This window comes from Bombina bombina, chromosome 8 (assembly GCF_027579735.1).
Source record: "Bombina bombina isolate aBomBom1 chromosome 8, aBomBom1.pri, whole genome shotgun sequence".
Taxonomy (NCBI): Eukaryota; Metazoa; Chordata; class Amphibia; order Anura; family Bombinatoridae; genus Bombina; species Bombina bombina.
The window spans coordinates 115437214-115450965 of record NC_069506.1 but is presented as its reverse complement, the minus strand read 5'-3'; the positions used below and the strand labels follow the sequence as shown (position 1 = coordinate 115450965).

Sequence of the window (13752 nt, the reverse complement as noted above, 5' to 3'; positions counted from 1 at the left end):
TAAATCCTAACCTAAGTTACAATTAAACCTATATGTGGGTATGTGGGTGGTGGGTTGTAATGTTGGGGGGGTATTGTATGTTTTTTTTCCAGGCAAAAGAGCTGAATTCTTTGGGGCATGCCCCGCAAAAGGCCCTTTTAAGGGCTGGTAAGGTAAAAGAGCTTTTCTATTTGTATTTTAGAATAGGGTAGGGCATTTTTTTATTTTGGGGGGCTTTGTTATTTTATTAGGGGGCTTAGAGTAGGTGTAATTAGCTTAAAATTGTTGTAATATTTTTATAATGTTTGTAAATATTTTTCTATTTTTTGTAACTTAGTTCTTTTTTTATTTTTTGTAACTTAGTTCTTTTTTTGTTTTTTGTACTTTAGTTAGTGTATTTATTTGTATTTAATTTATTTATTGATAGTGTAGTGTTAGGTTTAATTGTAGATAATTGTAGGAAGTTTATTTAATTAATTTATTGATAGTGAAGTGTTAGGTTTAATTGTAACTTAGGTTAGGATTTATTTTACAGGTAATTTTGTAATTATTTTAACTAGGTAGCTATTAAATAGTTATTAACTATTTAATAGCTATTGTACCTGGTTAAAATAAATACAAAGTTGCCTGTAAAATAAATATTAATCCTAAAATAGCTACAATATAATTATAATATTTAGGTCTTTTATCACCCTGGGATTACCAGTATATATGTTTTTTTTTTCTTGAAATAGATTATTGTTGCTTAAACAATAAAGTGATTTAAGATTAAATCATATATGATATTCACATAGCTGCATTTTGACCCCCGCCTTATAAGGGAGAAACCTGTTTTGACATAATCCTACCTTATTTATTGTACTATAAATTCTGAAGGTAGTGTTCCCTTAAATGTGTTAACGTGACTCTTAAATAAATTATAAGCACGACTATACTGCAGAATTTGCAATGATTGACACTGTCCCTGAATATTTTCACAAGGAATGGATTAATAAAAAATATTATAATATGCCTACAGAATAAAACATTTTTATAAAAAAAATGTGTATTATGCTGAGAACAAAGAGAAACAAAAACAAGATATTCAGGTCACTACAAATGTAACAAGCCACACATACAAATAAGGCTATAACAGAAAACTACAAAGAGGAAAGCTAACAAATGTGTGGGAGTTGGGCATGGGTGGCATTAGAAACACAAAACAGGCCCTACAGACAAGCACATAAATCATTACCTAATACTGGGCAGGGGCAAAATGGCTTTTAATTTCCTGCCAAGTTGTCTGTATCTCCATATAGGACCACTAAGGAATGGTCTTGGAAACTTGATGATAGGTTCCCAGTTAGTACTTTCTCAGAGCCAGAAGGGTTTCATTCATACTCTAAAGGTCTAAAGGTTGACTCTGTGGGGCCGATTTATCAATTTATGTCTGAGGCTGCGAACCAGTTATGGTGCGGCGGTCTTAAAACCACTGCTTCATAACTGCTGTATCCGGCGTGCCTGAAGGCTCGCGTGGAAACAGGTGCATCAGGGGCCATTCGGCCATTGATAAATCGGCTCCTGTGACTGCTCATATATATTACATTGGTCCTACACATAAAGTTTTATTTGTTGCAGCCAAAATAAAAATGTATGAAACAGCTTTAGCTTATGAAGAAATTTCATGGCAAGATTGACCTGCCTTCTGGAATTATAATTTCCATATGCAAATGTTTATATATAAATGCCTGATGTGCTGATTATCAATACTTGAATTTCTCTTATTTTTGTTCTGCCAGGAACTATTTAATTTACCCCATAGATTTCAGAAAAAAGCTACTTTCAGATAAATATTTCATAATATGCAATAATTTGTATATCTAAATCTTAAAAAAATTACTGCCTTAAAAAACTACTATAATATATAAACATGTTGCTTTTTTTTGCACAATTTATCTATTTATGACAGTATGGGTTGGTTAACAGTGGATGTGGTTGGCCTCTATTCAGTCATTCCGCATAATAAAGGGATTGAAGCCACCAAATACATGCTGAACAAATTCAGCAACTATAATGATGACCTCAAAGAATACATTATGAGAGTGTTAGACTTTTTGCTAACGCATAATTACTTTGAGTTCTCAGGGAGTTTCTATCTACAAAAACGAGGGACAGCTATGGGTGCGAAATTTGCACCAGCCAATGCGAACATTTTCATGGGCTTGTGGGAGTTGACGCACCTATATGCTGATCATAATCCATTTCTAACATCTATAACTAGCTATAAACGCTATATTGATTACCTCCTTTTTGTGTGGTCAGGTACACAGGATGATAGAGATGCTTTTTGTAAATACCTCAATAATAATGAGGTGGGCTTAAGCTTTACTTCCTGTTTTGACAAAAAACAAATACCTTATCTTGACGTTATTTTGATAGGATTACCTATGGAGAATAGGGTTAGTACATCACTTTATGTCAAGCCGGTAACATCTCACACCTTTCTTCATGCAAAGAGCTGCCACCCCAAGCATACCAGCTATGGAATAGCAAAGGGCCAAATCCTAAGATTACGATGAAATTGCTCTGAGGATGACAGCTTTCTGCATGAGAGTGGAACTCTAAAATGGAAATTCCTTGAACGAGGATATAATGAGGATACAGTACAAAGGGCCTTTAATGATGTCTTGCAGAAAGATAGATCAATTCTGCTTGAAGACATACATAAACCAAAGTCGACAAGAAACAAACCCACATTTGTGACTTCATTTAGTTCACAATATTATGCAGTTGCAAGATACTTAGGAAAAATCTGCCAATTTTGGCCTCGCTTCCATTGAGTTGTAATTCAGTTTGCGTGCACTCGCAAACCGTTAAATATGCTGTCGAAAGCAATAGCGTTTAACGACTGTTTCCAATGGCGCGTTATACCTCAATATCGGCTGCCGGACTTCGGCCGCCGAAAAGATTTTCGCGTCCCATAGAAAGTAATAGAAGCCGTTAATCGATAAATTATACCAGGTTTCCACTGAAAGCGCTAACCGTTAATACACTGTCGGAGGCTGTCGATACTTTGAGAAATATTACCCCCAGCTCAACTAGGTGTAAAGGAGGAAAAAAGAGCTTTTTGAGGCCTGTTTCTCATTGAAATTGCAAATCACAAAAAAAATATGAGTGTTTCAATGTACAAATAACATTATATATGCTACATTTATTGGTCCTATGTATAGGAATATTTGCACCCATGTTGTCATAGAAATTTCAATATGTATGTGCATATAAAAATATATGCAAGCACCACAATTATGGAACGACCTCCCGCACACTTTTAAACCTTCCCCATGCCTAATATCCTTTAAGAGATCCCTTTCTACATATCTCAAAACAGAATGCACCTGTCATTGTTGATTATATATTTCCTACCGGTTCTATGTTAAATTTTTGTGCATATATCGTGTATTATTATTGTTTTTTATTTTATTGTACCTATTGTGTCAATGCAATGTTTTGTGTACCCAGGACGTACTTGAAAACGAGAGAAATCTCAATGTATCCTTCCTGGTAAAATATTTTATAAATAAATAAAATATCTACCAATTCAAAATGAAACCTTTGCCCAGGGATGCTATATATAATCTCAATACATATAGAAATATAATTTTATCTAATAATAATCTTCTCCTACATGTATATATGTATGATAATTGTATATATATATTTGACCTATATAAATCATATAATTTTAATAATTACTTTTAACTGTTATGATAAAGGCTGATATATTTAAATAGAAAAATATAATAATTATATTCAGTGTCTTTGAATTTCCGATATGTAACTACATATATGTTGAAATTATAGTTCATATCAAAAATAAAAGTCATGAGTAAGTATATACTTTCAAACTGTTCATTAAATTCCTAAGCTAACATTCCTGTTTTAGTAAATTACAGATGATAATGAAGTTAAATAGATTATAGGATTACATATTTAAGTATATAAATACTGCATGCTCTAATTCATGAGTTTTATTTTGAATAGGCTATCCCTTTAAGAAATATAGCAGATGCTCATTTCAAAGAGACAAATCCAGATATAATATAATCCTTAAAATAAAGATACATTATCAATACATACAATCCCCTGAGATTGCACACTTGAATGGCATGGTTACCTCATAGAAAATAATATAGAAAAATAAGTCAAAGGAAATAATTTTTTTATCATGAAGATGAGTTTTATTATTACAGATTTACCCTCATTCAAATGTAATTTTCAATGTGAAAATCATATTTATTCAATACAAAACGATGACACATTAAAGTTATAGGGGGAAATTTATCAAGCATTCAACACTGTATTCTCAATATTATCCGCATCTAAATTCACTTCCGAATTATTAATCTAATTTATGAAACAGTAATTGGTGCTTAGAAACGATATATTTCTAAATCCGTCAATATGTCCGCAGCTCTAACGCCGAGATACGTTCGAACATCTATACGATTATTTTTCTACAGTATTCGATGTAATCTACGCTATTATTCAATTTATCATCCTGTCAACAATTCTATCCGGGCATCGTATTTCCTCACGTATGCGCTTTTCTATACGCATATTCTGTGGTCGCGAAATATATCTTCAAGCAGCATTTATAACGCATATATTAATCAGTTATGGAAATTGTTATTGCAATGTTTCATACTATTTATATGCGTCGAATGGAACGAAGAATAGATGGTCAAGCTGTTCAACAGATAGATAGGCTTCAAAGAAGGCGCAGAAGGATTCCAAGGTTTTTTCGTCCCAGATCAGGACTTGATGCACTTTCTGACATTGACATCATCAGGCGTTTTAGATTGAGTAGAGAATCAATTGAAAGGCTATACAATCAAATATCTGGTCAACTTGAACCCATTACTTTTCGGACACATGCTCTGCCCGGAATGTTGAAGCTGTTGGCTGTTTTACATTTTCTAGCAACTGGTTCCTTTCAATCAGTTACTAGTGTAGTTGTTGGCATGAGCCAGCCTTCTTTTTCACGCCACCTAACTACAGTGATTGATGCTCTTTTGTCAGTTTTCAAACGGTATGTTTTTTTACCAAATACTGCTGAAGAATGGCATTCTGTAAAGCTTAATTTTTTTAGACTTGCTGGAATCCCAAATGTGTTGGGTGCAATTGATTGTACTCATGTCAGAGTAAGGCCACCACATCTAAAAGAAGAAATGTATCGCAACCGCAAGTTTTATCATTCTTTGAACATCCAGATGGTTTGTGATGCTGGTTTGAAAATCATGAGTGTCCGTTCAGGATTTCCAGGATCATGTCATGATTCATATATTCTCAAACAGTCTGCCCTATATAATAAATTTGAGGAAGGACAAATGCCTGAAGGATGGCTACTAGGTATGATTATGAAAATTAAAAACGAAACCTTCTAATGTGCGTTAATATTAACTCACAATATTGTAATTTTTTGTGCAGTGTATAATATCAATAGATTTTAAAATACAGTATATACCCTGTTTTTATTTATTTATTCTGTTTGCTGCAGCACCAAGGTCAATGGATTTTTAGTTCCATACCTTTTTTAAAATACCTATCTATCTATCTATCTCTCTCTCTCTCTCTCTATATATATATATATATATATATATTTAGAAAGGGTAGGGAAAAGGGAGGCTAGTAAAGCCAAGTTAATAAATCTTTACCTAGGACTGTGAGGCAAAGCCCCGGTGTAGATAAAACCTTATATGAAGGTAAAAATAGCCAATGTGCAGACCCTTTAAATATTTAGATAATCAATTAGAAAAAGGGAGATACTACAGCAACCGCAATTAGATTGCTGTAATGTATAGACAGGGATTGCAGCACATATTTTTAATTATAATTTAGATTCGCTTTGTAAATTCTAAAGCTCCGCTAAAATAGCGGTGTGTGTAGATATATACTCACTCCCCACATTCACAAGTGCCACCCAGCGCCGAAGTTGAATAAAAAGTTACCACTAAATTAAGGAACACATGAATCGATGAGTCAAGAAGCGTAAATGGATCAATGCACATGCACAGATTGGCTGTGCTGTTTTATTTTAGTACACACAGTTGAAACCAGAAAAGCAAACAAAGTTTAACTAATTAGGATTGACAACACCTCCACTAGAGGGTGGTTACGATAAAACGTAAAATCCGCCACCATAGTGATCATTGAGGATCTATGTCAACACAACACATGTATACAGATGAATAAAGAGGAATTCACACGAAAAATATATTGTAAGATGAAGCATGTAATGCTTAAGTCATGTGCACTACACCTGAATTTGGCCAAATTGTGCAAAGAAAAATCCTCAAAAGTAATTTCTAGTGGATGACAGTGTAGTCTGTAGGGGGCTAAAAGAAACAACACCTGTAACAGCGGGCACCACCAACTATATGAGAGGTATCAGGTGTCATGTTATTACATGTCAGGATCTATGTTTCTTGAACCCGGTATATACAGACTAAACGTTTGAAACTTAATAGCATTAAGCAATATACAATATACATGTATTAGTTAAACAGTATGAATTCAGACCAGTAGAAGTTATGGGGATAGTATGTAGCAACTCCAGTATTCAGCGGGCACCACCAATAGTAAAGGTATCCGGTGTCATGAATAGTATCAATTCTGGATCTATGTTAAAACTACCCCGTTATAACTATTTTCCGTCTGTTACAATTGTATAGAAAATGCAAAGGATTTAAAGAGCATTGCAACTCATTATAACTGATATACACCAGTCTCTGAATATCAAGAGCAAACATGTACACAGATTGTGATAAAAATAATATAAATGGAACACCCTTTTCAGGGCTTAAGCATGTCCCATAAGGAGAAACTGTGTATACAGATGGTACATTGTTACACCTTCGGATATCCAGGTGATTTGAGCTGAAAAGTCAGATGGTAAATGCTCAGTTAGTTATACAACCGTATCTTTGCTTTCTGAAGGAGAGTTCTAAAGGGTTTCCGTGTGTAGATAGATTCCAAATCAAAAACAAACGTGCTACATTCTAGCACAGCGTGGACGCCACAGCGATCTGTCCTTCGTGCATGTCCGTTTCCACTTCTTACGTCACTGCCGACGTACGTTTCACCCCCCACGTGACATCCAAAGAGCACAGGGGTTTCCTCAGGGCAAAAGCGGATGCTGGATTCTTTTGCAGCCGCAATATATACCTCCTTCAAAAGGCTAATTAGAGGATGTCTGAAGACAGTAGTAGCCAATGAAGAGTATTTACTGAGCCGCAGCCCATTCGTATTGATCAAAGAGGATTTGGTGAATATATATATACAGTGAAAAGTATTAAGTTATATAAAACAACTCTAAAGAACAAACTTTAAGAGAAAAATTATTATTGCAGTGTATGCTAAAATAAAACCTTAATTATCCATGTTAATAAGCACATGAATAAAGGCTGTACACGCATACTTTTAGTCCGTCGATTCATGTGTTTAAAAGGTTCTTATATGGTATGGAGGTAAAAACTAAATATATTGGTTGATTCTTATAAAGAAGGTGATAGAATATTGAATTATGCCACAAAGATTATATATTTTACGAATGATTAAATTAACGAAATCTTTCACTTGCTTTAAAAACAGATTTTGTTAATCATTCTAATGTGAAGAGGCAGATTGAAAAGGAACCCTAATCTATATATGTTACATACTTGATTTATAGGGATTTAAAAATCAATTTTGTCCTTTTTATTTGAGGAAAGCAGCAAATTCAAATTTTTCATTTAGCCCTTTGGGCATAAGGGTCTGTAACTTATAGATCCATTCTGTTTCCCTTCTAAGTAGTATAATATCAATGTCACCTCCTCTACCAAGGAGGGAACAGTGTTCAATGCCTGTTACTCTTAGGTCTTGGGGATTGCATTTATGATATTTCAAAAAGTGGAGAGCTACTCCACTTCTGATTTCCCCATCCTCTGCTGCTTTTATGTCGTCTCTGTGCTCAGAGATCCTATCTTTCAGCATGCGTCTTGTTTTTCCCACATAGAAAATCGGGCAGCAACAAGAAAGTAAATAAATTACATTTTCTGTCTTGCAATTAATAAATTGCTTTATGGGATAGCTGATAGAAACAGTGGCGAATGTTTTCGTGCGTACAATAAATTTACAGAACACACAGTGTCCACATTTAAAACATCCTTTTATTTTTCTTTGTTCTTCTAGCCAGTTTTTCTCATTAGGGCTTTTAATAAAATGACTCTTGACTAGTTTGTCCTTGAGATTTGGAGCCCTCCTGGGTACCAGAGAGGGTTTTTCCCCAACAATTTTTCTTATTGTCTCATCAGATCTGAGAAACTGCCATTTCTCATCCAAGATAGTGCGTATTTTGTCCCAATGGCAGTTAAATTGGGTTACGAAGCGCACTTTATGCTCTTCAGTTTTCTGAGTTGTATTATAGAGGAGTGTATCCCTATCTGATTTCCTACAGAATAATCCCTTAGACTCAATACAAGCAAACTTGCTACACCTTTTAAACGATGCCAGAAAAAGTGGCATAATAAGTAAAAGCGAATGGGGATATTTATATACGAAGTTTCCCAGAGTTCCAGTCTTTTATTGTATTCCCAAACTACACAAAAATTTACAAGAGCCACCTGGAAGACCCATCATTTCAGGTATTGGGAGCATTACTGAGAACCTGGGAAACTACGTCGATCAATTCCTTAAACCTTTTCTTCTGACCCTCACCTCCTATGTTAAGGACACCAGTGACCTACTTAGGAAACTGGACGGTTTAGAAGTAGAACAAGACACACTCTTGGTTTCTCTAGATGTGGAAGGTCTCTACTCCTCGATCCCACACGATGTGGGTTTGAGAGCGGCGAGATTTTTTCTAGAAAGCAGAGGTCCATCCTTTCAAAAACATACCGACTTTGTACTAACTCTGTTAGAGTTCGTGTTAAAAAATAATGTTTTCACATTTGATAAAAAGTTCTATAGACAAATGAGGGGCACAGCGATGGGGGCAACATGTGCCCCATCATACGCTTGCCTCCATTTGGGTCTATGGGAAACAAAAACAGTATTTAATGAACTGCAAAACTGGATTGATGAACATGTTCTCATCTGGTTACGGTATGTGGACGATGTCTTCCTCCTTTGGAGGGGGACGGAGAAATCTTTGAAGGAATTTGTAAAAGTACTTAATAATAATAACTACAATATCCTCTTAACCTTTGACTTTAACACCAGTGTACTTACATTCCTAGATGTAAGAATTAAGAAAGAAGGTAAAAATTTGGCTACGGAAATTTTTCGTAAGGCCACTGCCACTAACAATATTCTAGAGGCATCTAGCCACCACCCAAAATCCCTTATAAGAGGTATCCCTGTGGGACAATTTTTACGCCTGAGGCGCAATTGTTCGAGCCTTAATAAATTTGATGCACATGCTGTTGAAATGTCCAATAGATTTGAAAATAGAGGGTATTCCAAACGAAACCTCAGATATGCTCGAAATAGAGCTAGGAAATCAGATAGGGATACACTCCTCTATAATACAACTCAGAAAACTGAAGAGCATAAAGTGCGCTTCGTAACCCAATTTAACTGCCATTGGGACAAAATACGCACTAACTTGGATGAGAAATGGCAGTTTCTCAGATCTGATGAGACAATAAGAAAAATTGTTGGGGAAAAACCCTCTCTGGTACCCAGGAGGGCTCCAAATCTCAAGGACAAACTAGTCAAGAGTCATTTTATTAAAAGCCCTAATGAGAAAAACTGGCTAGAAGAACAAAGAAAAATAAAAGGATGTTTTAAATGTGGACACTGTGTGTTCTGTAAATTTATTGTACGCACGAAAACATTCGCCACTGTTTCTATCAGCTATCCCATAAAGCAATTTATTAATTGCAAGACAGAAAATGTAATTTATTTACTTTCTTGTTGCTGCCCGATTTTCTATGTGGGAAAAACAAGACGCATGCTGAAAGATAGGATCTCTGAGCACAGAGACGACATAAAAGCAGCAGAGGATGGGGAAATCAGAAGTGGAGTAGCTCTCCACTTTTTGAAATATCATAAATGCAATCCCCAAGACCTAAGAGTAACAGGCATTGAACACTGTTCCCTCCTTGGTAGAGGAGGTGACATTGATATTATACTACTTAGAAGGGAAACAGAATGGATCTATAAGTTACAGACCCTTATGCCCAAAGGGCTAAATGAAAAATTTGAATTTGCTGCTTTCCTCAAATAAAAAGGACAAAATTGATTTTTAAATCCCTATAAATCAAGTATGTAACATATATAGATTAGGGTTCCTTTTCAATCTGCCTCTTCACATTAGAATGATTAACAAAATCTGTTTTTAAAGCAAGTGAAAGATTTCGTTAATTTAATCATTCGTAAAATATATAATCTTTGTGGCATAATTCAATATTCTATCACCTTCTTTATAAGAATCAACCAATATATTTAGTTTTTACCTCCATACCATATAAGAACCTTTTAAACACATGAATCGACGGACTAAAAGTATGCGTGTACAGCCTTTATTCATGTGCTTATTAACATGGATAATTAAGGTTTTATTTTAGCATACACTGCAATAATAATTTTTCTCTTAAAGTTTGTTCTTTAGAGTTGTTTTATATAACTTAATACTTTTCACTGTATATATATATTCACCAAATCCTCTTTGATCAATACGAATGGGCTGCGGCTCAGTAAATACTCTTCATTGGCTACTACTGTCTTCAGACATCCTCTAATTAGCCTTTTGAAGGAGGTATATATTGCGGCTTCAAAAGAATCCAGCATCCGCTTTTGCCCTGAGGAAACCCCTGTGCTCTTTGGATGTCACGTGGGGGGTGAAACGTACGTCGGCAGTGACGTAAGAAGTGGAAACGGACATGCACGAAGGACAGATCGCTGTGGCGTCCACGCTGTGCTAGAATGTAGCACGTTTGTTTTTGATTTGGAATCTATCTACACACGGAAACCCTTTAGAACTCTCCTTCAGAAAGCAAAGATACGGTTGTATAACTAACTGAGCATTTACCATCTGACTTTTCAGCTCAAATCACCTGGATATCCGAAGGTGTAACAATGTACCATCTGTATACACAGTTTCTCCTTATGGGACATGCTTAAGCCCTGAAAAGGGTGTTCCATTTATATTATTTTTATCACAATCTGTGTACATGTTTGCTCTTGATATTCAGAGACTGGTGTATATCAGTTATAATGAGTTGCAATGCTCTTTAAATCCTTTGCATTTTCTATACAATTGTAACAGACGGAAAATAGTTATAACGGGGTAGTTTTAACATAGATCCAGAATTGATACTATTCATGACACCGGATACCTTTACTATTGGTGGTGCCCGCTGAATACTGGAGTTGCTACATACTATCCCCATAACTTCTACTGGTCTGAATTCATACTGTTTAACTAATACATGTATATTGTATATTGCTTAATGCTATTAAGTTTCAAACGTTTAGTCTGTATATACCGGGTTCAAGAAACATAGATCCTGACATGTAATAACATGACACCTGATACCTCTCATATAGTTGGTGGTGCCCGCTGTTACAGGTGTTGTTTCTTTTAGCCCCCTACAGACTACACTGTCATCCACTAGAAATTACTTTTGAGGATTTTTCTTTGCACAATTTGGCCAAATTCAGGTGTAGTGCACATGACTTAAGCATTACATGCTTCATCTTACAATATATTTTTCGTGTGAATTCCTCTTTATTCATCTGTATACATGTGTTGTGTTGACATAGATCCTCAATGATCACTATGGTGGCGGATTTTACGTTTTATCGTAACCACCCTCTAGTGGAGGTGTTGTCAATCCTAATTAGTTAAACTTTGTTTGCTTTTCTGGTTTCAACTGTGTGTACTAAAATAAAACAGCACAGCCAATCTGTGCATGTGCATTGATCCATTTACGCTTCTTGACTCATCGATTCATGTGTTCCTTAATTTAGTGGTAACTTTTTATTCAACTTCGGCGCTGGGTGGCACTTGTGAATGTGGGGAGTGAGTATATATCTACACACACCGCTATTTTAGCGGAGCTTTAGAATTTACAAAGCGAATCTAAATTATAATTAAAAATATGTGCTGCAATCCCTGTCTATACATTACAGCAATCTAATTGCGGTTGCTGTAGTATCTCCCTTTTTCTAATTGATTATCTATATATATATTTATATATTTATATATATATATATATATATATATATAGCGATATAATTAAATTTTTATTAATACCAATATATATGTACAATTTAAAACATAAAAATGGTTGCAAGTAAAAAGTGTATCTGAACACATTTAAATTTGTATAACTCTTTTTATTTTTCAAAAGGAGATGCAGGATATTCCTGTAGGAACTGGCTACTTACTCCTGTAAATATTCCACGCACAAGATCTGAAATGCGGTACAATGATGCACACAAAACAACTCGATGTGTGATTGAGAGGACCTTTGGAATGCTCAAAAGCCGTTTTCGTTGTCTAGATGAATCCGGAGGCACTCTTCAATACGTTCCTGAGAAAGTGGCTGTTATGGTGTTGGTCTGTTGCATGTTGCATAACATCGCTTTGCGACAATCAAACATAGAGGAACTGGAAATAATAACACCAGATGAAGATGGTGTTGAATCTGTTCCTCAAGATGTAGTTGAAGGGGGTACACATGCACGTAACCAGTTGATACAAACTCATTTCGTAGGTGAATAAAATAAAAATTATGTATGATTTATGTATTGATTCTATAATTTTTAGCAATAATTATTTATAAACAATCTCTTCTTATATTCACAGGTTAACTAGAAAATGTTTCTAAGTTCAAGCATGAAAATCTATAATTCAAAAATGAGAAACGTTCTCCACAAAATTATTCACAATTTAGATGATGAGAGTGATGTGTAATTCAAAAATAAATATGTTCTGATTGATACAGTTGAAAAAAAAAATATTTGCATATGTTGTCTTTTCTTCTATTTGTTATTTGTTTAAAAAAATTAAAATAAAATCAAATTTTTTTTTAATTTATTTTTTTTACTAACGACTTACAATATAGTTGTTGAAAATAAGTTGTATCCTTGAACAGTGTGCAATTAAGAAAACAGGTTCTGTGATTCTAAACTTTTTATTATTGTTGAAAACAAGCACTAGCTTTGTATATATTTGCAAGCCAGATACAGCTTTTGGAACCTATAAATTAAGAACAAACCTTGCCTAGACGTATGGCAATGCAATTGGAATAAAATGTAAGCTAGTCAAGTATAAAATGCATAAAACATATCAACCCCCTAGCTATAGTGTTGATGCTACACACTGCAAGAAAACAAACCTTGACAGGAGAGATGTTTTAAAAATTGAAACAGTCGAATTACATTTTATTGCATTCAATAGTAACCTTTTCATAACTATATGAACATCATAATATATTAAAATTTTATCAAAACAAGAAGGCAACATATAAAAACATTTTATTAAAATTTTCTAATAACTAGATAACCATCAATATATAATATAACAATGCAATTTAAATAACTAATAAACTTATTTAAACATATATGAAACTTTCGCTAATAATAAGATGCAAGAATAACAATTGAAACAGAATTTAATATACATGTATTGAATAACATTCTAATCTAATGAGGATGCAAATTATGTGAACCGAATAAGTTTTAACAAACTATCTGTCTCTTAACACATTTATCATAAAATAATATAAACTCAAACATTGATTTATA

The 13752-nt window shown here is 34.4% G+C and overlaps 1 protein-coding gene across 1 annotated transcript; it reads left to right on the top strand.

Annotated features, from left to right (window-relative positions):
- Positions 1–12279: 12279 nt before the first annotated feature.
- Positions 12280–13038, top strand: LOC128638017 (putative nuclease HARBI1). The gene is made up of 2 exons (XM_053689895.1): positions 12280–12719; positions 12812–13038. The coding sequence occupies exons 1-2, from the start codon at positions 12422–12424 to the stop codon at positions 12814–12816; spliced, it is 303 nt and encodes a 100-aa protein (XP_053545870.1). The 5' UTR covers positions 12280–12421; the 3' UTR covers positions 12817–13038.
- Positions 13039–13752: the final 714 nt, after the last annotated feature.

Bases quoted from the DNA above. Each gene is read 5' to 3' on its own strand.
- LOC128638017 (XM_053689895.1), top strand. From the start codon at position 12,422: ATGCGGTACAATGATGCACACAAAACAACTCGATGTGTGATTGAGAGG.